This window comes from Oreochromis niloticus, unplaced genomic scaffold, assembly GCF_001858045.2.
Source record: "Oreochromis niloticus isolate F11D_XX unplaced genomic scaffold, O_niloticus_UMD_NMBU tig00006537_pilon, whole genome shotgun sequence".
Classification (NCBI taxonomy): Eukaryota; Metazoa; Chordata; class Actinopteri; order Cichliformes; family Cichlidae; genus Oreochromis; species Oreochromis niloticus.
In genome coordinates, this window is record NW_020328053.1 from 1 (window position 1) to 26,155 (window position 26,155).

General features: G+C 39.5%; 2 protein-coding genes, 2 long non-coding RNA genes, 1 pseudogene and 1 gene segment (V, D, J or C); 2 read left to right on the forward strand and 4 right to left on the reverse strand.

Annotated features, from left to right (window-relative positions):
• The first annotated feature begins 1,645 nt into the window (after positions 1-1,645).
• On the forward strand, positions 1,646-2,140 carry LOC109197925 (uncharacterized). Its single transcript, XR_002058927.2, has 2 exons — positions 1,646-1,806; positions 1,914-2,140. It is a non-coding gene; the product is annotated as an uncharacterized LOC109197925 (long non-coding RNA).
• A 7-nt stretch (positions 2,141-2,147) lies between these two features.
• LOC109197923 (mitogen-activated protein kinase kinase kinase 2-like) lies at positions 2,148-6,720 on the forward strand. The gene is made up of 9 exons (XM_019353658.2): positions 2,148-2,213; positions 2,297-2,332; positions 2,667-2,714; positions 2,847-2,890; positions 3,006-3,270; positions 3,464-3,656; positions 3,749-3,881; positions 4,422-4,529; positions 5,816-6,720. The coding sequence occupies exons 5-9, from the start codon at positions 3,138-3,140 to the stop codon at positions 6,251-6,253; spliced, it is 1,005 nt and encodes a 334-aa protein (XP_019209203.1). The 5' UTR covers positions 2,148-2,213; positions 2,297-2,332; positions 2,667-2,714; positions 2,847-2,890; positions 3,006-3,137; the 3' UTR covers positions 6,254-6,720.
• Positions 6,695-11,126, reverse strand: LOC109197924 (uncharacterized). The gene is made up of 13 exons (XM_019353659.2): positions 10,907-11,126; positions 10,522-10,557; positions 10,142-10,226; positions 9,952-10,042; positions 9,726-9,814; positions 9,512-9,639; positions 9,366-9,417; positions 8,447-8,544; positions 8,209-8,344; positions 8,060-8,125; positions 7,825-7,871; positions 7,511-7,659; positions 6,695-6,799 (listed from the first exon to the last, which is right to left on the reverse strand). Exons 1-10 carry the CDS (start codon positions 11,124-11,126, stop codon positions 8,098-8,100), a joined length of 963 nt encoding a protein of 320 aa, XP_019209204.2. The 3' UTR covers positions 6,695-6,799; positions 7,511-7,659; positions 7,825-7,871; positions 8,060-8,097.
• Positions 11,127-11,740: 614 nt separating this feature from the next.
• LOC109197922 (Ig heavy chain V region 5A-like) lies at positions 11,741-12,434 on the reverse strand. The segment is given in 2 exon segments: positions 11,741-12,117; positions 12,203-12,434. Coding segments are annotated over 2 exon segments (351 nt in total).
• A 7,671-nt stretch (positions 12,435-20,105) lies between these two features.
• LOC112845268 (uncharacterized) lies at positions 20,106-20,383 on the reverse strand. The gene is made up of 2 exons (XR_003218074.1): positions 20,278-20,383; positions 20,106-20,195 (listed from the first exon to the last, which is right to left on the reverse strand). It is a non-coding gene; the product is annotated as an uncharacterized LOC112845268 (long non-coding RNA).
• Positions 20,384-24,196: 3,813 nt separating this feature from the next.
• On the reverse strand, positions 24,197-25,796 carry LOC112845267 (Ig heavy chain V region 914-like; annotated as a pseudogene).
• Positions 25,797-26,155: the final 359 nt, after the last annotated feature.

Sequence of the window (26,155 nt, forward strand, 5' to 3'; positions counted from 1 at the left end):
TCAGACTCACATGGTAAATTGTCAGGTCTCAGACTCACATGGTAAATTGTCAGGTCTCAGACTCACATGGAAAATTGTCAGGTCTCAGACTCACATGGTAAATTGTCAGGTCTCAGACTCACATGGAAAATTGTCAGGTATCAGACTCACATGGAAAATTGTCAAGTCTCAGACTCACATGGTAAATTGTCAGGTATCAGACTCACATGGTAAATTGTCAGGTCTCAGACTCACATGGTAAATTGTCAGGTCTCAGACTCACATGGAAATTGTCAGGTCTCAGACTCACATGGTAAATTGTCAGTCTCAGACTCACATGGTAAATTGTCAGGTATCAGACTCACATGGTAAATTGTCAGGTCTCAGACTCACATGGTAAATTGTCAGTCTCAGACTCACATGGTAAATTGTCAGGTATCAGACTCACATGGTAAATTGTCAGGTCTCAGACTCACATGGTAAATTGTCAGGTCTCAGACTCACATGGAAAATTGTCAGGTCTCAGACTCACATGGTAAATTGTCAAGTCTCAGACTCACATGGTAAATTGTCAGGTCTCAGACTCACATGGAAAATTGTCAGGTCTCAGAAAATCTTCCTGCAGGTGGCGCTGTTGTCATGTCCCATCCAAATTGATTTCCAAATACGTCATCAACGTGTGACAGTGGGAGAGCGCAAGGTCATTGACCTCACCGGAGTTTTACCGCGGTCCAGGCTCCTAACGACACAAGGTAAGTTTAACTTTTTCTCCCTTTTGTTCATATTTTTGACACAGTTGTGTGATATTAAGTTGCGGTAATGTTGTGAAAGTTACCTATCAAAGAAGGAAATCTAGTTTTGTACGAAACCAAATCAGCACTATTCTTGTCTGGCCAATTCGTTCTAGCTAGCGACAGTGGTGGTGAAACGTGATTTAAATTTAAACTGTTTAGTAATTGTTTGTATATGTTTCAGCAAATGGACAAGCTGAAAGCTTACGAGCAGCTGAAAAAGACCTTGAAAATGGTAATCAAACGCTTTATTAAATGTTTTTGTAATGCTTGCAATTTCCTTTTTTAACTGCCAACAACCCTGACAATATCGTGCTTTAATGGTTTAACATTGTTTGGTATTCCTATTTACTTCTCTTAATTAATATGCATGTTAAAAGACGTATATAGTTATTACTTTGTGATATTGTCGGAGTGCCCTAGTTTAAAAAAAACTGACAAAAGATGGATTTCTTCATTGCAATTTAAAGTTAGATACTCATGTAGGATTTGGCTCTACAGTCTAGCTATAACTCCTTACTTTCTAAAATTTTATTTGAAGGCGAGATTACCCAAAAGGCTTTGATAACAACGTAAAAAAGCTCCTGGTAGCAGAAAAATCAGGTAGGTTTTGATACTTTTGAACAACATGTAAAATAATCTCCTTTATATAACATGATATGCTTAGCAGGTTATGATTGACTAACCACTTTATTATAGATGCAATACATTTGAAGCAGATCAGTGTGCAGTAGTCTGTGATTGTAGTAGAATTCTATAAAGCACATGTTTCACATCACTGCCCTATTATATTGCAGATGACACTCCTCAACAAGTGCAATGAATTTCTTCAGTAAGAAAACCCCAATTATTTTGCTTTAAGATCAGTTGTAATATAGAACTTTCTGCGGATCAGTTTGATTAACTTTCAACTTCATCCATTACAGGTGCAGCAGAGGCCTTTGGTAAAGCCAAGAAACTACTACAGCCTCAAGTAAAGAAAAGGCAATTTCCATTGAATGATAAACGTTTGGACCATGGCAAATCATTATTGAAGGTTAGTTAAAAGTGAAGCTATGTGTATGACTATCAGCAATATATTAATAATTAACTGTCTAAAAAGGCATATTTTTCATAAACTTTGCTTTTTCTCCTTGATGCTAGGTCAGAATGGCTCCCATGGAGTGGAAACCAAGAACTCCGAGAAGGTGTGGACGGTACCAGAAGTTAATAATGGACGAAGCTCCACCTCGAATCATCCTGCAAGGCCATGAAACCTATGATGATTTAATTACCATAGCCAAAGAACGCTTCTGGCCAGAGCGTACTGAGGGGAGTGAGTTCACTCTTTGTCATTCTGACGGGACCAGGTGGAGTAAGGAGGATTTCCACAAGAATACAGAACTGTTTCTGATATTACACATCTGTGGAAAAGAACACTATACATCGGGCGAAGACAACTGGGTAATAAAGTGATCAATATTGCTATTAACTACTGTCTAGCACTCGATTTTGTATGGTATGAAATAATTTTACTTTTTGTACAGAGGTCGTGTGTTTGGATGATCAAAGTTCCATCTCAGGTGTGTGCCTGCCCAAACCAAATTGAATATTTTGATTGTGTGATTGAACATGGTACACCAGGGGTGGACACCGAGGGCCGGTGTCCCTACAGGTTTTACATGTGTCCTTGAACCAACACAGCTGATTTAAATGGCTAAATTATCTCCTCAACATGTCCTGATGTTCTCCAGAGGCCTGGTAACGAACTAATCATGTGATTCAGGTGTGTTGACCCAAGGTGAGATCTAAAACCTGCAGGGACACCGGCCCTCGGGGCCTGGAATTGCCCACCCCTGTGGTACACGGACTATGGTGGGCATTCAGATATATTGCAATTAATGTGTTATTTTACAGATGAAGACCCTGTAACTAAAGTGGGTGGTGATGAAAGTTGCAGTTTAGGTGAATGCCTGGACATCTAACTAAATCATTAAAATTGACTTCTTATTTTGTTTGCATTACATTTCCAACCTTTACACACTTGTTTACTATCCTTGGTCATTGCACATTTGTAATATGCATCTTATTCTGCAGATGAACTTCCTGAAACCCTCATAGGACAAAATGTTGCAGAACAGGTAAAACCATGGCTTCTTTTTGAACAGACCAATTAATTTCTTATCATTGTCATAAATGTGGATATTTTCACAGTGCACCCTGCAAAAAGTATATCTTGGCTGAATGTGTTCATAGGATTTCCATCCAGAAACATCCAGCTCAGGTGAATTTGAAACAGGGAGAGTCAGAAAGAAAAGCCAGTCCAAGCAAAGGAAGGAGGAAAATGTAGGGTCATCTCTAGGTCCAGGTGGAGCAGTGAGCCAAGACATGTTACCACATGCAGTTATTGAGGCAAAAGAAGCTATGGAGGGAGCTGAAGAGCTATCTGAAGGTGCTGGAAATAGTGAGCTTTTGATAGATTTTGCAGAGTCCTTCAACACAACTCCAAAGTCGCCATCATGTAAGCATTATTTCGCATTTAGGGCTAACATCATATCATCAGACAAAATTGTAAATAAAGGTTTTCATTCTTCACTATTTGGTACTCAAGTTCCTGGAGTAAACCTAGATATTACTAATCCAGCAGTTAATAGAAGAATGTTTAGCAGTAGCTGTATGTTAATGTATGTTACTTTGTGTTTTTTATCCCCAAGTGTATCTTCCACGTGTTCCATATGTGGAAGAGGCTTTAATTACATACAGCGAGGACAATCTACTGGGAGAAGGGACATTTGGCAAGGTATATAGAGGTTCTTTTCATGGTACTCCAGCAGCTGTTAAAAGGATCGTGTGTGGCCAACAAGGGATGGAGGACAGCGACATTCATCATGAGATAAATGTTTCACTGTAAGAACTTTGACACACTTATTTTTGTTTCATTTTCAAAATCGATTGTTCCTCAAGCTGTAATGCCTCTATTTTTTTTTTTTTTTTATTAGGAGACTGTCTCACCCCAACATCGTCAGACTAATGGCAGTTGCCCGCACTGAGTCCTGCTTTTTGTTGGCAGCTGAATACATTCATGGCGCAACCCTGCAGCAAGTGCTTCACACAGACAGCTGCTTGGTGAAGGTACCAATACTCATACATTTATATTGAATACATTTTGTGAATAATCTTAATACCATCATATTAAAACAGAACTTCTTATTGCTGGCATTTCTTTAAATATGTACTTGAAACCATCTTTGCGTACAACATATAAAAAGACTGATTAATTTTTTTTCTCTCATGTTTTCAACCATTTAGAATTACAAAAATGATCTTTAATTGCCATATGCCAGAAAAGTATGAACTTAGTAAAATAATAATCTTAACTTTCTAATAATAAGCTTCTTTACTATTTTGGTAGAATTGCTTTTTTTTACATGGATGAGTTCAGACATTTTAGGTTTTCTTCTACAATATTCTTACAATATTTTTCAGGGATTTTGGTCCAGTCCTCCAGACAGGACTGGTGTAACTGAGTCAGATTTGTTGGCCACCTTGCTCACACACACCATTCACCTCTGCTTACAGTTTCACAAGAGGACTGCAATCAGGGATTTTTGATGGACACTTCCAAACATTGACTTTGTTGGTCTTAGGTCCCATTATATATTGTCTTGATAGCTTGAAGGGGATGATGCCGGTTTCATATCACTGGACTTATCCATGGCAGTAGAGTACATCCATGCACAGAGAATCATTCACCAGGATATAAAGCCAGCAAATGTCATGGTAAGTGTTGCAAAAAGCAGTTTCACCACAGTTCGTGTATTCGTCAGGCTTCCAGAAAAAACACCGGGACTCAGAGTAGTCAATTAACAATATTTTTATTAATACACACTTATTGATTATAGCTTATAGAAGGGAGATGTACAGAACCCCGGACTTCCTCTGCAGATCTCAACTCCTTTGTCCGTTACATGCAGTTTTGTATAAGTGACCCCCCTTCTAACCCCTCTACGAGGTGCCATAAAACTAATCACCATGTTTACATGTTTGTGTGTGTGCGAGCACGTGAATGCCTACATGTGCGCGCTCCCACGTACCTACGTGAGTGTTCGTGAGTGACTATGTGCGCATACCTGTGTATACACACAGGTATGCGCACATACACTCACTCATGCACACTCACTCATACACGTGAGTGAGTGTGCATGTGGGTGTGGGTGCGTAAAGTAAAGCACTGCAGGTGTGTGTCTCAATGTAGTGACTTCCCGGATGTCATAAAAACCCATCTCCGTTCCAGACCACCGTTATCAAGTCACAAATGTTGAAACCCCCTCCTAAGTATACCCTGAGGAATTTCCACTTATCAACTCCTCTTTGTCTTAGTTTCACAGCTCAAATGGGGAGGGCCTCATAAAATCTACTTCTAAGTTCATGACACAATCAGGCCTTTATTACATTGAGGGCAGTGTCAGTGTCTTTACAATAATTCTACATTCTAAGTTAACATATTTCTAAACTCTAAAAAACTAAACATTCCTACATGTCTAAGCTCTAAAATAAGCTAAACATTTCTACATAAGCCATACTGAATTTTTCTTTATTGAACTTTATTCTCTTCAGTCTATAAACACTACATTTCAACGAGGAACTGTTCTGGTATATTCATATAAAGGACTTTTTTTTAAGTAGGAAGCCTTACATTGTTTCTTTAATATGTTGGTTGTTGCACACCTACAAAATTCCCAAACATGTTGTAATAAGTTTAGGCTTTACAAACTGAATTTTTCTATTGTTCTATTAGTCTGTACCACTTTCTTAAGTGGAATGGGGATAAAAAAAAAGAACAGGACTATAAAACCGTGTTTGATCATTATCCAATCTGTTAATTTCAATGTTAGGTATAATAAACAATCTCAGAATAAATCTGCAGTGGTTGGGTGATCTGGGTGCTAAAAGCTTTGAGGGGTTTTTTTTTTTCAATTATGAGCTGTGGTCTTTGGAATGACAGTTTTGATAACATTTGTGAGATTTAAGACAACCTGATAAGTTCTCGTGTGTATACCTTATAGGTTCACCACCCTTCTAAGAAGGCAGTCCTGACAGACTGGGGCATGGCAAACATAAGAGACACTGTGATGCTTCGTCAAGGGAGTAAGTTCACTGCCCAGGTTATTGGTCCAGCTGGTGGCACATATCTTTACATGGCTCCTGAATGCATACTGATGTTTGAAGAGGCCTCGTTCCAGACAGACATGTGGTCCCTCGGAGCCACATATCTGGAGATCCTGACGGGGTCCGCTCCGTGGACTGTTAAAAAACAAAGAGAACTGGCTGCACTAATGGCCACCAAAACCCCACCACATGCCCTATCACATCTCAGTGACAAACACAGTTTTCTTGGTGGTTTGGTGAGCTATGACCCAGACTCAAGGCCTTCCGCATCTGATGTTGTTAAGTTTCTCAAGTCAGGCCTTGATCTTACAAGCCGATATGGCTACAAGTGGTAATGTTGCTACAGTCTGCAGTTCAAAAGTCTTTCAATGTTAATTATGTTATACATTAGGGTTAACAAAAGTTGTGTTAAATGAAACACTGAATCATTATGAAAGATGGCACCTTGTCAATTGTTTTTCAACATTTTATTGTACATTTGTTGGTCAGACAGTTTTCAAATTACCTGTTGATTGTAAACAAGGATAAATAAATGTTAACAAACAATGTTGTATGATTTTATTGGTCATTGGAAATGTTTACTGGTGCACCTTCCATCCTCTGTCTCTTCAGAAAGATGTATATGTCATTTGCCTCTGCAAACGTAGAAGGTGTAGGAACTGCATTTCTGTTCATGGCAGTTGTCAGCTCTTGGACTAGCATGAGGTATGCAGCAAGGCAACCATCAGGTGTGCAGGGAAATTGGCTGTTTTCTAAAATGTTCTGGCACATGTCTCTGAATTCCTGGTTTGCTACCAGTGAAGGCTCTTCCACCTCACAGATTAATTGCTTGGCGTAGTCTAAAAGGTCTGGGTCAACTATGTGCAGCACATTGCCATATCCTGCGAATGAAAGACAATATTGAAAAGATGTTCACTTTGGAATGTTAAAAATAAATGAATAATCATAAAGCTGTTCTACAACCTGTATAATAAGCAGTCAGTTTTTACAGATGTTATTGCAGAAACTGAAAGATGTAAATATCACTCAAACATTTTGATTAATTTTTAGTTAAAGGTGCCAATATGAAGCCATATTTGTATTGACAGTAGAAATTCAGAAATCTCAGATTGTACCAGAAGTAAGCTTCTTAGGAAGACAAAAGAAAGCACATTATAACAGTTTTACGCTCATTACACTGGATTCCAGTATATTTTAGAAAAATCATTTTAAAATTTTAGTAATGACTTTCAAAGCTCCGAATCGTGAAGCTCCTGCCTACATTTCTGATCTTATAGAACCCCACACTCCCTCTCCCAGCCTGTGATCATCTAATCAATGGCTGTTAGTAGTCCCACCAGAAGACCAGAGGCAATAGATCTTGCAGAACGGTGGCTCCCAGGTCATGAAATGCTCTGCCCTAAATCATTATGTTTCCTTGATTGTATTTATTCTGTATGTTCGATTGTGCTGTTATATGTCTGTTTTACATAATTGTGAAGCCACTTTGTGGTTTTTATCCTGTGAAGAGTGCTATATTAAAGTAAAAGTAAACTAATGAAAGTTAAAAGAAAAAAAAGAAAAAAAACCCCACAGACTTTCAAATGACATACCAGGAGGTGGTGAGGTAAACAGAAGGTCGGGTTTCCCAAATGGACCTGGTGCATTGCGTTGCTTGCGGATGTCATGGGTGTTCCAAACTGTTTGCTCCGTTTTTAAGTCTCTTTGAAGCAGTGGCAAGTGTGAGTACTGCAAGCAGTTGCTATGAAAAAGGATAATTAAAAAGTTAATATGTTCATCTGCTTCTTTGAGGAAGAATATGTAAAAGCTAATTTTTAATCAGTACTCAAAAAACAAAGGCATTCCTAGACCACATACTTTCATACTGCTGCTTGATCATTTTTCATGTCTAAAAATATTGACTTACATGTGCACAGGATTGTCCAGTTCAAGGATCCCAGACTCCATCATGGCCTAAGCATGTGGTTTTGAAAAAGACATAAGTTGTGAAGGTGAGCATTTCATCAGTGAAAAGGTACAGATGTAAAAAAAAAAAAAATTCCAGCATAGTGTTTTCAGATAAACTAATCCATCGTATGTTTAGCGCAATTTTGATGGCTAGTCTTTGTTATTAGGTTTTACAGGTGAAAGATTTGCTTTACCTCAAATGTTGTCAGCCATTTCTTAATCCATGTCCGCTTTAAAATACTGTTAAAACATTCAGCTCTCTAAACAACATAAACATGACATTATCAGTTTTGTTGTCAGGTTGTTACTTTAGAAATAGTCATTTACCAGCTTAAAGACATACCTGGTTGTGCACTGATGTCCCCATTCTGAAGCACCTCCATGCCTGATTCCCAAGATCTCGCATGTGAAATGCCATCTGCATTTGACCCACAACAAGGTTCTCCTTTCCTCTGTCCCCCGAATCATTTGAGGACAGCCTAAAGACACAAACTGAAGATAATTAGTGAATGATGAAAAAATAAATTTATAACCAAAATGTAATCTTTTTTTAACCCCCCTTTTTTAAGTATATTGCATACCACCCTGTTCTTGAACAGCCTCAAAGAAGTATCTGGCCACAAAGTTTTGTTTGCGGTTGGATGTGCCCACCTTTAGCCATAGAACCTTCCTGGAAAATCTGAAAAGAGAGAAATTGAAAAGCAGCCACTCGTACATATGATTTAATCATGTTTTGGCAATATGTTTGGTTTTTGTTACATTCCCCAAGAGTATTCTGGTTTTCCATTGTATTCTGTCTAGGCGTTGTTTCTGGTTCCTCCGGCCATTTTGACTGCCATAGTTATGTAGGCTTACATGCCTTTGGAATTGAATGTGACCCTTGACTGTGTTCAGACTGATGCGAGGAGAGAGCTGCCTTTTGTTTTGTATTCTCCTGTTTATTGTGTTGGTTAGGTAGGTTATCGTAAATTGTACATTTTATTTTCTTTGGAGTTAAATTCTGTTTACTTTATATCAGGGATGTTTTATTTGTTGTGTTGTTCTTGGCCCTCCCTGAAATAACTGCCAGTCTGAAATGGACTAGCAGGAAATAAACCTTTTAAAAAATGCCATCTTGAATCCTCCTTCACTATTCATACTTTATCTTGGTCCCTTAGACCAGGCTTGGCCCATTCCAGACCTCGAGGGCCAATGTCCTGCATGTTTTAGATCACACCCTGGGTAAACACACTTGAATAAAATGATTAGTTCATTACCAGGCCTCTGGAGAACTACAAAACATGTTGTGAGGGTAATTTAGCCATTTGAATCAGCTGTGGATCAAGGACACATCTAAAACCTGCAGGACACCGGCACCTCGAGGCCTGGAGTTGCCCATCCCTGCCCTAGACTACTCAGGAGAGATAACACCTCAGTTTACCTCACATCCTTATCTTGAAGCAACTTTGTACTATATCTGAATATAATCAATTAAGTAGCGAATGCCATATTCAGACCTACCCATCAATCCCCAAATGTATCCACATTCCAAAGAACTTCAGTTTATCATTGCCTATATGAAACAACAAATAAAAATTACAATTTGTTTCGACAGAAGTAACATCAAAACATGACAGGAAGGTTAATTGAAAAGATAAAATAAATACCATCAATGTGCCAGGTGTCATTTGGACCACGGCTGATGTAATTCCGACGGGGAATTTTCTTCTTTCCAGGAGATCTCCTCTGAAGACCACTTGCATCCATATCCCTCATTATATTAGCAACATCGTCTCTACAGTAACAATAGATTTTACTCTGAGCTCAACAGTAAAACAAGAGAATACTTGATTATATTGAGTACACACTATGGAAACCAACCTGTAACAAGGCCGCACTCCTCTGACATCCCTTACCCGCTTTACCATTGCCCTGATTCCTTGTTCAGGAGACCACTGTTTCATCTCACTCTAAAAAACAAACAAACAATTAATTGAATGGGCTTTTTTAAATAACTACAGAAAATAACATTTATTGTTTCAACAATAGCTCCTAACACAGACTTCAGGAAAATATGTATTTTTTGCACTGATGTTTTAACACTTACCTCCACTGCTTTGTGGATTTCAGTAAAAGGTCGTTGGGGGCATCTTCGCTTCAACCCTAGAAGTTTTAAAACTCGTCTCAGATGCCTCTCACTGTTAAAAGACAACACAGACTTGCATTATATTAAAGGACAACTGCATGTTTTGTAATTTTAGAGAGTTGTCATGGAAACTGTTGAAATGCAGACTTACCTTATTTTATGCCCATATGAATTGAGTACACAGCTGATTTCCTTTTGTTTTAAGCCTTTGTTGAACAATGTTATTATCATCGTATCTTGAAAGGTTAAGTGTAACAAAATAGTCTAATTGATCACCCACCTCTTACACTGAACATAAGTAATTAACCAGTAAATTACTAAATCTTTTTAGGTGGCAATTATACTAAAAGCAGCGTCTATTCAGTGCCCACAAATAAAATATGTGTAGCAAAAAATACACTTCTTTAATATGAAAGAGGTGAACAGTAGTTAATAAATAAGTTGTACTTTCGTCATTTATTTTTAATGCTCTTTAAAAAAAAAAAAAAAGTATTTTTGGTACAGTCATAAGAAACAGCCAGAGTCGGATACTCCTTTCATCATCGTCGGATGACATTGCAGAAAAGTCTAAAAACAACAACAGAAAAATACATATCAGGATCACAAAATATCTCAACAGTAGCAATATAGAAAAGAGAAAACAGCGAGAGAAAGGATGCAGGCTGCTCGTAAGCTTTCAGCTTGTCCATTTGCTGAAACATATACAAAACAATTACTAAACAGTTTAAATTTAAATCACGTTTCACCACCACTGTCGCTAGCTAGAACGAATTGGCCAGACAAGAATAGTGCTGATTTGGTTTCGTACAAAACTAGATTTCCTTCTTTGATAGGTAACTTTCACAACATTACCGCAACTTAATATCACACAACTGTGTCAAAAATATGAACAAAAGGGAGAAAAAGTTAAACTTACCTTGTGTCGTTAGGAGCCTGGACCGCGGTAAAACTCCGGTGAGGTCAATGACCTTGCGCTCTCCCACTGTCACACGTTGATGACGTATTTGGAAATCAATTTGGATGGGACATGACAACAGCGCCACCTGCAGGAAGATTTTCTGAGACCTGACAATTTTCCATGTGAGTCTGATACCTGACAATTTACCATGTGAGTCTGAGACCTGACAATTTTCCATGTGAGTCTGATACCTGACAATTTCCATGTGAGTCTGATACCTGAGAATTTTCCATGTGAGTCTGAGACCTGACAATTTTCCATGTGAGTCTGATACCTGACAATTTACCATGTGAGTCTGAGACCTGACAATTTTCCATGTGAGTCTGAGACCTGACAATTTTCCATGTGAGTCTGAGACCTGACAATTTACCATGTGAGTCTGAGACCTGACAATTTACCATGTGAGTCTGATACCTGACAATTTTCCATGTGAGTCTGATACCTGAGAATTTTCCATGTGAGTCTGAGACCTGACAATTTTCCATGTGAGTCTGATACCTGACAATTTACCATGTGAGTCTGAGACCTGACAATTTTCCATGTGAGTCTGAGACCTGACAATTTTCCATGTGAGTCTGAGACCTGACAATTTACCATGTGAGTCTGAGACCTGACAATTTACCATGTGAGTCTGAGACCTGACAATTTTCCATGTGAGTCTGATACCTGACAATTTTCCATGTGAGTCTGATACCTGAGACCTGACAATTTTCCGTGTGAGACTGATACCTGACACCTTTTTTCCTGAGACCTGACGATGTCCTAAAATGTACACCGTACTGGGGGCTCCTCTAGTGGTGGAGGATGTTACACATGTTGAAGCTGTGAGAGGTTTTTGTTCAGCTCTACTGATGTTTCGTATTACTGTGACCCTCTGGCACAGTAATACACAGCAGTGTCTTCAGGCTGCATATTCTGTCCATTTAGAGTCACTGTCTTGCTTGAAGTGTCTAAGTTGATGGTGAACTTGTTCTTTAGTGAATCTTTGTAAAATGTGGGGTATCCATAATGTGCACCTCCAATCCACTCCAGTCCTTTCCCTGCAGGCTGTCTGATCCAAGATGTCCTCCAGCTGCTTAGAGAATAAGAGACCTGACAGGTGATGGTCAGGCGCTGACCTGGCTGCACAGTCACAAACTCTGGCTGTGTCAGCTGTTCACACTTCACACCTGTGGAGAAAACATGTTTTATTTAACAGTAACAGTCAGTATGCTGTGATCATTCTGTCAGTGTTTTTTTTTCAGTGAGACTCACAGGATCCAGCAGCCAGCAGGAGCAGCAGAGCCACAGAGAACATTTTGGTACTCAAGATAATCTGATGGGAACTTCTCTTCTTCTGTTTTAACTGGCGGCATGATTTCAAGTCTTTATAGTAGACTGTCAGGAAGTTTGCTTTGCATATAGATGGATGCTGACAGATTATAAGAGATCTAAAGAGATCTAAAGAATTGTAAAAAAGTGGTTTTGTCAAATCAATTCAGACATTCTTTAAGGAAAATACTAATAAAATAAAAATAAACAAAATAAATGTTCCCTTTAGAAATTTTTTTGCTCTTTTTTGCTCTATAAAATAGTTGTTTTCTTTTAGAATCACTCATCTTAGCAGTAGGATATACATGAAAAGAGAAAAGAAATTAAGTTTGAGTGAAAATGTACATTTTTTGCACTCTCTGGTCAACTGACTCAGTGAATCAAATGACTCAAAAAACCCGATTCACTTTGGTGAGTGACTCATTAAAACTCGATTCAGTAAAAAGAATCAAATTTACCATCACTACTGATGGGTATAAGACAGACAAAGTATGTAATCAGACAGAAATAGCTATGATGGAAAAAGAGAGACAGAATTTTCTTCTTTTTTTGTATAACATTTATTCTTCATACAGGATCTTGGTGTTGTAGCCTGTTCAAAGCTAACACCTTGACAAGTCCTTATAGAGAAACCAAATGCATATAGACAAAGTGTCATGGTCCCTGTGCCTCACCAGCTGATCCTGTTTTAGGCAACATGTGTTTTGTTTTCTCTCTCTCTCTCTCTCTCTCTCTCTCTCTCTCTCTCACCTGCCGGGGCGGTGCTCATTATGGGCTCCCGCCCCTGGCCCACGCACCTGCTGCCTATCGGGGTGATCGCAAGGCTTATTTAAGACGGCAGCGCTGTGCCACTCGTCGCTGGATTGTTGAGCTATCAGCGTCAGTCCCGCTACCGTTTGTGAGTTAGACTCAGAATCTGTTCGCCGTTAACTCTGGTTTCTGTGTACAGATCTTCCGCGGACCTTTCCCTGCCTGCATGTTATCGTGTGGACGAGTGAGTGGATTTGTGTTGCCCCGTTGTGAAGAGAGAAGAGTGAGCCATTGGAGTGTGCCTGATTCCCGTCCTTCCCCTCACATGCCCCGGAGCCCTGGACCCCCCTCCCCTCCCTCCAGCACGTTGTAAATAGTATCACCTGGTGTCGTTTGTACTAATAAACTGTCAACTCTGCTAGGATTCCCGGTCTGCGCCTCAGTCCATTAACTAAAACCTGACACAAAGAAAAGACTGCCATACTTTATGACAGAGGTCACTAACAGGTGGTCTGCTATCCGGGTTCGGACCCAGAAGCTGTCTCATACGGACCCAGACGTACAGGCAAAACAGAAGGTTATGATTTTAAACCTGATGGGTGGTTCTATTTTAACTGCTGCAGATTTTCAGGTCTTTACAATAGTGGTTCAGTGGCTGAAGAAATGCACATGTTAAGCCATCCCACGTGATGCCAGTCAGCCAATCAGCTCTGTCCATTCAAGGCAGTAAACACTGTGCCAAAAGCTAAGAGTTAGTAAGTTATACATGAAAAGATAGTAGAAAGAAGAAGAAAGATAGCGATACATGTAGAATAAAGAAAGAAAGAAATACAGATGACTAAACCAGAAAAAGTTGAAAAAAAGAGAAGTGACAAAGAGAACGGAGGAGAAAATAAGGAACAAACAGTGATATGAAGTGGACAGTGAAAATGGAGCAATGGGTAAATGTTGGACTTCTCCAGATGCAGCTGGTTGATCTCCAAGCAGGTGTTCATCTCAAAGAGTGGATTGTAAGACCTGACCCTTCCTGGCTTTCTGGCTCCAAATGGACCCTAACACAACTTTCTCAGGTATGAGGAAAATAGCCCTTAGCATCTTGACCATGTTTGGCTCCACACACACAAGTGAGGCAGTTTTCTCCACAGTGAACATAATCAAAATTACATATTGTTCCCAGGTCATCAATGATCACCTCCATACGAGAATGAGGATCTCCCCGACTCCATTTGTGCCCAGGTTTAAAATCCTGGCAGGATAAACCGGATCTCAATTCTCTCTGTGAGCAAAAAAGTGGGGGAGTTGATTAAAAGAAGGAAAGAAAGTTTACCTCTAAAATTGTTCACAACTGTTAAGACGTGTCGAGATTTTTTATCTGTAAAGTTAGTTGAGACTGTTTAGTCAGGATGTGAAACAAGTCCACAATCTTTTCCTCCCTTTATTTAACTTCCATGAAGTGAAACACTTCATTTGAACAAGCCCACTGTTCACCTTTCACCTTTTTGAATTGTACTGATTTCATTTGATTTGACACTCGAGCGTTACATATATATATCACATGCTACATAATTAGACATTTTGATCATCTGGACCTTTGTGTCAAGAAATTTTCTCTAACTGGCCATCTTTGACTAACTTTTAGTTGAATATCCCTGCTTTATGACAGTTGTGAAGATACTTTAGGTTTTTGTACAGCTTCTAAACCACCTTCAGTCACTGTGGCTCTCGAGCACAATAATAAACAGCAGAATCCTCAGTCCTCAGACTGTTCACCTGCAGAGACAGCTGCTGTCTGCTGTTGTCTCTTCAGATTGTAAAACGCCTCGAACTGCCTGTGAGTAGTATTTACTGCTACCACTGCCATTATCAAGAGTAGCAACCCACACCAGTCCTTTTCCAGTTGCCTGTCTGACCCAGCCCATATAGTAGTCTCTGAATGTGAATCCAGAGCCTGTACATGTCAGTCTGTGGGATTCTCCAGGTCTTTTAACCACCGGTTCAGATTGTGTCAGAGTCTGACCATCAACACCTGTCAGGAGAAGTTAAAAGGAAAATTAAATAGGCTTGTGAAAAAAAGACCAGCATGTGTTATATTAGAATATTTTCACCTGTCCAGCAGATAGATAAAATTAGTAGTCCTTCAAATACTCCATCATGTTGATCTGTGTCCACTGTTCTTTGGTGGTCAGATAAGTAGAAGGGGGAAACATCCAGGTTTTGCATGACTCCTCCTGACAGGGAGGGGAGAACTGCATTTAAGTTTGTTGTTAAATTTGGACTAATTTGCACAGTGTTGCCTTATTTTGATTGATACAGTGTGTGTTCAGTTGTGATTAGTGTGAGACAAAATCTCAAACGTGACAAAACTTTTGATGAAATGTGCAATATGTAGTAAGTAGATGTGCTACAAGTTTCTCTTTGCGTGTATTGTGGTTTCAGTTTACAAGTGCTGATGCTTTTCTTTAAATTCAGCTCTGATTGTTTGCATTATTGTAACTATTCAGCACAGTAAAGCATAGAACATATTCAGGTATTACATTCAAATTGATTAGGTATTTGACCTGCAGTACAGATCACCATATTTATCATTGGACATATTAACAGCCTGAGGTCTTTAAAATTAGTCAGAGGCTGGCTGTGTCAGCTGTTTACACTTTGTACCTGTGGAAAAATATGTTCAGTGTAATTCTCATCACAGCAGCACTGTTTCTGCCTTGTTGAGACTCACAGGATGCTGCAACCAGCAGCAACAGCTGCAAAGGGAAGCTTTCCATCACACAAATATAATTCTTTGTTTCAGTCTGTAATTAGCCCAGGTTGAATGCAGACATATACTGACAGATTATAAGAGAAATATGGACATAAGCAAAGGCGAGCTATTGCTACCATAAAGATAAATATAGTAGGTTTTTTTCTTTCTTTTTCCCCCTTAAAAACACATTTGAAACAAAACAGTTGATGATGTTCCCAAATACAAATGCAAATAATCATTAAACCCAATCCCAATGAAACAGGTTGATTTTATCTTGGAATTGGAGAAAAGCAAATTTTGACTGAGTTTGAAGTGCTAGGTGTACAGCATTTCTCCTTTGTGTGTCAATGTGCCTCTAGAGCACAATAATAAACAGCAGAATCCTCAGTCCTCAGACTGTTCATCTGCAAATACACCTGCTATCTGCTGTTGTCTCTGGAGATGGTAAACCGGCCTTGTACTCTGTGCCGGTTCTAGACAGGCATATATGAGGGGGCAGACAGAAATGTAAAGGGGGCACAAGGTGGCAATGCAGGCGAGAAAGGTGTGGGCTGGGTGGGGTGCTCTGGATTCGGGGTGCCACAAACGATTATTTTGATAGTTGGCTAGTCACCGATTATTTTTGCGATTATTCGACTAATCAGATCATGCATCCATTGGACATAAAACGAACAGCTTATTGCACCAGCATGCATCTGCTTTTGTATAACTATCCTTAGCTTACAGCTTGAAGTATGTGCTAACTAAAAGAAAGACAAGATGGTAGTTTATTAAACTTTTAATGAAATTTGCAGATTGTCTCGGTGGAGTTTAATAAACTCAGTCGTCTGCTTCCTGCTATCTAAAATATAACAGGACACTGGAGTAAATTCTTTACCATCTCACACTTCTGTTTAATGAGTTTTCTGTTTGACGTTTTTTCAGCTGTGTGAAAACGATAACTCTAATCTCAGTCAAACCGATTTACTCGCTTTACTGATTTACTTGCTACTTATTCCTGCGTCTTTCAGGATCTTACAAAGCTTCTAACAACGCGCCAACTATTAAATTAGTCGTTGACGATTTTGACAGTCGACATAATCGTGACTAGTCGACTAATTATGGCAGCCCTACTCTGGATAACTGTTTTTGTCATGTAATTGGTTTGCACTTTGTCAGGCCTCTACCCTAAGACCTGACCAACTTGGGTGTCCCACCTGAAGGCTAAGCTTCTGCTGGTCTAGCTTTTATGATCACTAAGACACGCAAAGACCACGTTAAGGTGAAAAAATAGAGAAGTATAATTTTTTCAGTGACTTTATTATAGTCTCTTTTTACTTTATAATACAGAAATTTTCAAATGTTAAAACTTACAATGCATCAAGAGACTTTTTCATATCACAGGTCCTATGCTCTAACCATCTGTTTTTAGGAAAGATCTCAAACTCCAAACTATTTAAAAGAAGTAGTACAAGGTTTGTGTTTGTGTGCATTATATGTATGGACCCAGTCCCTGTCATTCTTTATTTCTACTGCAGCACTTGCAAGTGCGTGTCTATTTCAAACTTTACAGTGATATCAGGTTGTGCAACAACTGAACCCAGGCTGGTGCCCTCAGACATCGGTGCGTTGATGGTTCTTGGTGTCTGAGGCTGGGCGCCCATGTATGTACCGGCTCACTCCTGGTGGCCGCTTGGCAGGGCCTGGCGCCTGTGACCCGGTTGGGCCCCTTCCAGAGGGTGGGGGGCCCTCAGGCCTCTGAGCCTGGGGCTCGGTCCTCTCTGGCACAGCTGGCTGCTGGCAGAGCCCACGGGCACGTCACTGCAACCCCCTCTGGCCTCTGCTCTGTGGCTCCTGGGTGACCCCTCATCTGGGGCTCTCCTCAGCTCTCCACAGGAGGGTGGCACGGTTGCCCCTCTGATGGTCCTCCTTGGGTTCTCATACTCTGAGGCCTCTGGATGTCTGGGGCCTGGATCTCCACCATACCTGCTTCATGCCCTGGGGGACGGGGCTATAGCTCCCCACACTCCCTAGCAGATCGTTACATGGAGAAACCTTTTGAATACAAGTGCGCTGATCCACACAGGTGTGCACACAGGTGTACACATGGGTGTTCACAGACACAAGCTACACCTTTCTTGGCTTCTACCTCAAAGCACATTGTGCGCTGTCGATCTTGCGTGCTGCACAATAACATTTAATATTTAGTATCTACTGTTATTTACTGTTAGCTAGTTTATTGTGATGGTTTTGTGTTTATTATGTTGCTCTTTCTTGTTTGTTTCTCTTCTGTTTTTTCTTCTCTCAACAGGTGATCCCGGTGGCTACTTGGCGGGGCCTGGTGCCTGTCGCTCGGTCAGGCCTCTTCCGGGGCAAAGGGGGCCCTCGGGCCTCCAGCCTCGGGGCCTGCAACTCGGTTCACTCTGGCACAGCCGGCTACCGGCAGAGCCGGCGGGCACGCCGGTGCAGCCCCCTCTGGCTTCTGCTCCGTGGCTACTGGGTGACCCCCTCGTCTGGGGATCTCCTCAGCCCTTCCCAGGAAGGTGGCACGGATGCCCCTCCGGTGGTCCTCCTTGGGCTCTCGCACTCTGGGGCGTCTGGATGTCTGGAGCCTGGATCTCCTCCATGCCTGCTTCATGCCCTGGGGGACGGGGCTATGGCCCTCCACACCCTCTAGCAGACCGTTACATGGGGAAACCTTTTGTATACAAGCGCGTTGATCCACACAGGTGTGCACACGGGTGTTCACTGTTCGTAGACATAAACTACACCTTTCTTAGCTGCTACTTCAAAGCACATTGTGCGCTGTCTGTGCTGCGTGCTGCACAACAACTTTCAATATTTAGTATTTACTGCTGTTCACACTCAGCTAGATTAACGTGATGGTGTTGTGTTTAGTATGTTGCTTTGTTTTTGTTTGTTTTTTTTGCTTGTCTTCTCTTCTTTTCTCTCAACAGGTGATCCAGGAGATTTTTTTTCTTTCTCTTTGTCTTTGTAAGTGCCCTTTCTCACTGTCCCTTTTCCCTTCTGTTTTCTTTCCTTCCTCTCTTTCTTTCTTCCTTCCTATCCCCCAGTCATGTCTGTCCAATCTGTAACAACTGAAAATAAAATAAATAATAACAACAAAGTTTGATCAAATGGACCAATACGGCAATGCCATGATGATCCATTTGGCAAAATAAATCCATTTGGTATCCTTGTTGGTCTTCAGACAACAATTCTGACGGCTAAAGAACCAAATGGGACAGACAAAAAGAAACAAAAAAAAAACAAAAAAAAAAAAACAGGTGATCCAGGTGATTTTTTTCTTCTCCCCTTTCTCACTATCTCTTCTCCCCTCTTTTTCTTTCTCTCCCCCTCTTTCTTTCATGGTTTCTTTCTTCCTTTCCTATCCCCCAGTCATATCTGTCCCATCTGTAACAACCGAAAATAAAATAAAATAAATACATAATAATAATAAAGGTCAATCAAATGAATCAATATGGCAAGGCCATGACGATCCACTTGGTAAAGTAAATCCGTTGGCATCTTTCTTGGCCTTCAGACAATAGTTCTGATGGCTAAAGATCCAAATGGGACAGGCAAAAAAAAAAGAAAGAAAGAAAATGAAACAACTGTAGCTTGCTTCCACCATTGTGTGAATGTGAGAGTGAATGAATAGTGGAATTGTAAAGCACTTTGAGGGTCTCGGACAAATTAATTAAGACTTTAACAAATTCAACTGAGTCCTCTTGAGAACATGTGAGCATACCTCCTATGAGGGGAGTGGAATTAAGGAACAACAATAGCGCCTATCAGTCCAGCAAAGAGTGGAATGGAGCCCTGGTCCACACACACACTGTGCCCCCAAAGTGCTGTAAGGATTTGTGAAAGAAAACCATCAGTTCACACAGTATAAAGCATCATTAAGATTAGCATTCACCCTCCAAAAAGGGTGAAGGGGAAAAAATCATTGGATGTGACCAAATTAAATCCTTTATGTGCAACTCATACTCTATGATTTAGATTTTTTTTTTCTGTTCATGCACTGAGGGGTTCTTTTCAACTCTATTGATGTTTCTTTTCTGTGAGTCTCTGGTAAAGTAATGTTGAAAGTTGAAAGCAGTGTTTGACTTTCATGGGTTTTTGTGCAGCGTTTCTTCCTCTTGTGTCACTGTGGCTCTCGCACATAATAAACAGCAGAATCCTCAGTCGTCAAGCTGCTCATCTGCAGATACACCTGCTTTCTGCTGTTGTCTCTGGAGATGGTGAACCGGCCTCTGACTGACTGAGAGTAGTAGGTGCTGCTACTGTCAGGGTTGATAAGAGCAACCCATTCCAGTCCTTTTCCAGCAGCCTGTCTGATCCAAGCGTTCCAGTAATCGCTACTGAACCCTGAGTATGTACAGGTCAGTCTGTGGGAGTCTCCAGGCCTTTTAACCACTGATTCAGACTCAGTCAGTGTTTGACCCTCAGTACCTACAAACAAACATCTCATTAGATACAATGATGCAGACATTTTATGTGTTTTCATTAGTAAAAGTAAACGTATAATCCTTACCAGCCCAGTTCATTAAAAGAATGAGAAAAGTGAACCAGATATGAAGTCTGAACATGATGAAAGCTATTTCTCTCTGCAGTCTACAGTGGGAACATCGATGATTTACTCTCTGTCTTAAACTCTCTAACATTTATGTAAACATAAACTAGAACAGTTTTGCATCAGCTCCTCCCACACTGTAGCTGGTTGTACTGATCATTTTATTACATTATTATTTGCAATGTATTGCTTGTTAATCAATTGTGTTCAGGTAAGACAGTCCTATCCTTATAATTCTACATTTCTTTCTTTTCATTTTTCTTTAATCATAAAATCCTTCTTGATACTCATTTAGAAAAGTACATTATGTTGAAGCATTTGTTTAAGCATCAGAGTTTCTGTGTTTATCATTAATGTTCATTTTACTGTAAAGTATGAACGAAGTAAATAAAATGAATTTTGTTCAGCATACACATAATCTTTCTATTAGTCTGTCTCCAAAGAGATTGTCAAAGAGATTGAACTGCAGGTGATTTATGCAAATATCATTTTGATCGGCTGAGTTAAATTTCTTGAAGGAGGATTGTTTACTATCATATGTAAATATGATGCCTAAACCAAAAGGATAGTGAGGTTTCTGCTAAATGCCACTTAACACCTGTTTCATTTATCAAGCTTAATATTACAAATAGTAGATTTTGCTCCACCAGACAAACTGTTGGAGTCATCTCTGGAGATGATGGACCTACCCTGGATGAACTGGGACTAACAGATATCAGCACTTCCAGTGTGTATCAGTTCATATTGTAGCTGCTGAATGTGAATCCGGAGCATGTAAAGGTTAATTCTGGATATTTTCCAGGCCTTTTCAACACTGATTCAGATTCTGTCAGAGACCATAAAAACATGTCAAGAGCATCAAATCACACTAAATTAAACTGTAATATCAAGAATTATTAATGCTGTCAACTCCCAAGCAAATGGTTAACAGCAGTTATGATGATATTTCTAATCCACAATCAGGATTATGTGATTAACAAAAAGCACTGGAAAATTAAAAATTAATTAAGGAGCAACTAAAGTTGTCCAGTTTTATTTTCAATATTTGCACTTCTCTCTTTTAAAATAAAATGAAAATAAAATCAAAGACAGAAGATGTCATAGTGAACAATACTCAGAGAATAAGACACCTGACAGTTACTGTGAGATTGTGATAAACATGAAAAAATGTTGAGTCCAGTTCTAAAGAAATGAACTCTGTCCATGCTTTCAGTGTTTATGTTCAGTGAGAACATGTTGATATTGAAATTCATCAGGTCAAAGCTTCTGTATCTCTTGAAACCAACAGCAGTACATGTCTAGCAAAACTATTCCAGCAGCCTGTCTGATCCAAGCAGCGCTAATATCACCACGAAACCCTGAGTATGTCCAGGTCAGTCTGTGGGAGTCTCCAGACGTTTTAACCACTGATTCAGACTGAGAACCTCAGTACCTAAAACTGAATACCACTCTTTTAAAGTACAAATCAGAAAAAATGGAAAATTATAATTTTTCAAACAATAAACCTTATAATACAACAAAAGACTTGTTTCATACCTATACTAAATCAATATGCTAAAAGCCATCTTGTCAGCTGAAAGTGGAAGTGAACAGGATAGTGGTCTGAAAGCTCCTGCTTTGGAAGCTTTTTATTAAACAGACTGTGAGGGGTTTCTGTCCAGGTTCCTTGATGGTTTGTGTTACTGTGGCATCCAGCACAGTAATACACAGCAGTGTCTTCAGGCTGCACACTGTCCAATTAGACTCACTGTTCTGCTGGAAGGGTTTAAGTCAATATGAACTCATTGAACTCAGTGAATCTTTGTAAGCAGAGTCTCCAGTATAAATGGAACCAATCCATTCCAGTCCTTTCCCTGCACGCTGCCTGATCCAAGCTGTCCAGTAGCTGGTAAGAGAATAAGAGATGTGACAGGTGATGGTCAGACGGTGGCCTGGCTGCACTGTCTCAGAGGCTGGCTGTGTCAACTGTACACATGTTACATCTGTAAAAAGGTGGATATAAAGCAGGACAAATGATTGAATTTTATTTTAAAAGAAAAGCTGCACATTTACAGTTTACAAATTTACAGTGACTTGCGGCATCCAGCTGCCAACAGCAGTAGGAAGGCAGTGGGGAAACATGTTTTTTGATTGAAGCTGACGGTATGACCTTCTGATCACTGTTTCACTTTAAGTGACTTCTTTATAACTGTGTCACAGGAAGTCACTTGGTTGCATATTGATTTGACATATTAGGGTGCAAATTTACCTTGGTGTGTGACCAGGTAACCATATGCCTCATGCCGGGGTGCAGCAGACTTCATCACTGCTCCACTACTCAATAAAGTGCCCAAAGAATATCAAAAAGAAAAGAACAAAGAGAAGGAAAAATACTGGAAATTAGGGCTTATGGCAGGATTTCTAACAAATCTGTAGAATAATTTATTCAAATAAATATATCTTTGTATGTTATGTATTATGTAATATTCAGTGTAATATTCAGTTTAGCATTATATGAGATAACAGCTGCTGACAAGAAATAAGTAGGAGAGACCTCTTTGTAATTTCTTTGCTGTTGTACATCTTAACTGAAGGGCCATGGATTAAACACAATCAACAGAAAACAGGAACTCAGTAGCTCACACTTAAGTATTTGTGTAAGCTCAGAGTCAGTAGACAGATGTCAAAGTCTTATGAACAAAGAAAAAATGAAAATGGATTTGTAAGTAAAAGAACTATCACATGTATAGATAGATAGATAGATAGATAGATGTTGATGTTTTTGTGTTTTAATTGCTAAATTATAAAACTTACAATGCAATAAGAGACTTTTTATACCTATATGAAAATGAACTTCCATTTGCTAAAAGCCAAATGGACTTCATCTCTAATTACAAATGAACTAAAACAATATATGGTCTGTGGGTTCCTCCTCTGGTGGCTTTGCATTTAGCTGAACTTGCTGAATCTTTGTAGTTTGTGGTTTGTGGAAGATCCAGCTACTCTTCAAATCCAGTCCAGTCCTTTCCCTCCAGGCTGTCTGATCCAATTTGTCCAGTAGCCACTCACAGAATAAGAGAGCTTACAGTTGGTGGTGAAATGTGACCTGGCTGCACAGTCACAGAGGTTGGTTGTGTCAGTTGTTCACACTTTACACCTGTGAAAAAGAAAAATAATAATAATAAAAAAAAAAGAGGCTCTAGAAGCAAGCCTTTCTCTGTATTTATTTATTTATTGATTCCTTTTATTTTGCCAAACTGCTCTCCCCTCTGGTCTGGCAACAGCCTTTAAAATAGCAATCTTTAAAATATACAATATGGCTCTAATTGTAGTGGTGTGTGTGGCACCCTGTTCTTAGAAGTTGATAGAAGAGGTCAGCATTTCACTGACTGCAAGGTTGAGCAACCGGCCAAAGTTTGTTGTGCTGGCTGCTGAGCTTTATCTGTACCACGACATTTTGTACCAGGTCATACGCTCAGCACTGCATGTGCTGAGTGCCTATCAATCTTTGTTTCTATTAGTTGTATGAATGTATGTCACAGTGCAGGAGGGCTCCTTTGATAGTGCGCTTTGGTCAAAGTTGCCCTAAAAATGAACAAACTGTTTTAATTTTGTTTTTTTCAGTTATGTATTTGTGTGATTATAATGAGCTATCTGTTGGTTTAGCTGATAAATGAGCAAACTTGTATGAAATAACATACAAATAGAATATATGCATGAAACATACATATATTCTTGAAGCTCCACCTGTTTTCAAAATTATTTTTTAATGATAACTGACACTGAAAGTTAAAGTAATTTCTCCAAATCAAAAAAAGATATTTTCAAACAGGACAGCAATCACAATAAATCTAATGTCTTATAAATCATCAAAGCACTTATGAGTTAAAGATGTCTGAGGATCACTGGAGGTTTTTGTTCAGCTGTTCAACTAGTTCCAGTCACTGTGAGTCTCGAGCACAATAATACACAGCAGAATCTTCAGTCTTCAAGTTGTTTATCTGCAAAAACAGCTGTTCTCTGCTGTTGTCTCTGGAGGCAGTAAACCTGCCTCGTACTGACTGAGAGTAGTAGTTGGTGCCTCGATTAGTATTACTAACAATCCACTCCAGTCCTTTCCCAGGAGCCTGTCTGATCCAGGCCATCCACCAGCTACTAAATGGGAGTCCAGAGGTGGTACAGGTGAGCCTGTGAGACTCTCCAGGTTTTTAACAACTGGTTCAGACTGTGTCAGAGTCTGACCATCAATACCTGTAAAAACAGAATTGAATAATAATCAGTTCCTTTATGTTTTCAGAATTTTATTGATGACTAAAGCTTGTAGATCTTCACCTGCCCAGCAGATAGCTAATAGCAGCAGCCCCGTCCTGCAGTGCATCATGTTAAACTTTGTGACTTCTGCTCTCTGCCATGCTCCCTGCAGTCACATAAGTAGAGGTGTAAGGTATGTAAGTTTTGCATTGACTCCTCCTCACATTAACTAGACTCATGTGAACTCACTTTAACTGAGCGTCACATATTAACTGGTGAAATTAGAGTGGATGCTACATGTAAGTAAATGTTTGCATAAACTTTAAATTGAGTGACAGTTTTGGACATCACTTCAATAACAAATAAAGAATAAATATGTGATCTGTTTGATTAAGTGAACCAATTTATTTGGCACTTCCTGAGGCGTGAGACCACGTTTCTGTTCAGTAAAACAATAATAGAGATAATGTTAATATTTATAAATGTTATCTCTTTTTTACAATTTCTGCTATCAGTGTCTCCAGTATTCAACTGAGTGCACATTCACTCATCTTGCAAATTACAACACGCTCTTTGCAAGACTATTAACACGTCTCACTCCTTTACACCTAGCAATAATTCTGTGCTGAATTTCTTATAAATACTAAGAAATGACAATGACAGTCTGACAAAATCTTATGTTAGTTTGTAATTTGTGTTTGTGTTTTATTTAATTGATGGCTTGTGTGTCATGTAAAAAGAAAATTCAACCTTTCAACTGGTTTTCACTTCCAAGACTTGCAATGTTGCTGGCTTGGTGCAAGGTTTTGTGGTACTTAGAAGTGATTTGAATGAGTAATTGTTTTCAAAGTTAGTGCTTAAGTATTACACATAAATGTAATCATGGAAATTTATCCTGTATTGAGAAATCTTATCCAGGAAACTAAAAGAGTGTATCAGAGCAACTACTATAAGATACTGTATCTTATTAAGTGTAATGACGAAGGGAAGTAGTTTTGCATGACTCTCCTATTACTTCTTCTCAGTGTTTCTCGTGGAGCACAGTAATAAACTGCTGTGTCCTCAGTCTTCAAACTTTTCATCTGAAGACAGACTTTAGTGCTGGAGTCATCTCTGGAGATGGTGAATCTGCCTGAACTGTCTGCGAGTAGGAGATAGGAGAACTAGCTGTGTGTATAAAAGCAATCCACTCCAGCCCTTTTCCAGGAGCCTGTCTGACCCAGGCCATGGCGTAGCTGCTGAATGTGAATCCAGAGGTTGAACGGGTCAGTCTGTGAGACTCTCTGGCCTTTTCACCATCGGTTCAGATAATGTCAGAGTCTGACCATCCACACCTGTAAAGACAGAAATAAGAAAAGAAATTTTTAAAAAAGATATAACATGAATTGTTCTCCAAAGAAAATAAGGGCATGTTAACTAAAGATCAGGGAAAATCATCATCTGCCCAACAAAGCTACAAGCAGCAATTCTCTCTGCAATCTATGATGCAGCATTCAGGATATGAATAGAATTGTATTTATTTATTTATTGCTTTCTTTATCTTTTATTTACTGCTCTTTCTGCTCCTGACCCCAATGACAGATGCTTATTTTTTTGCTATGATATTGGT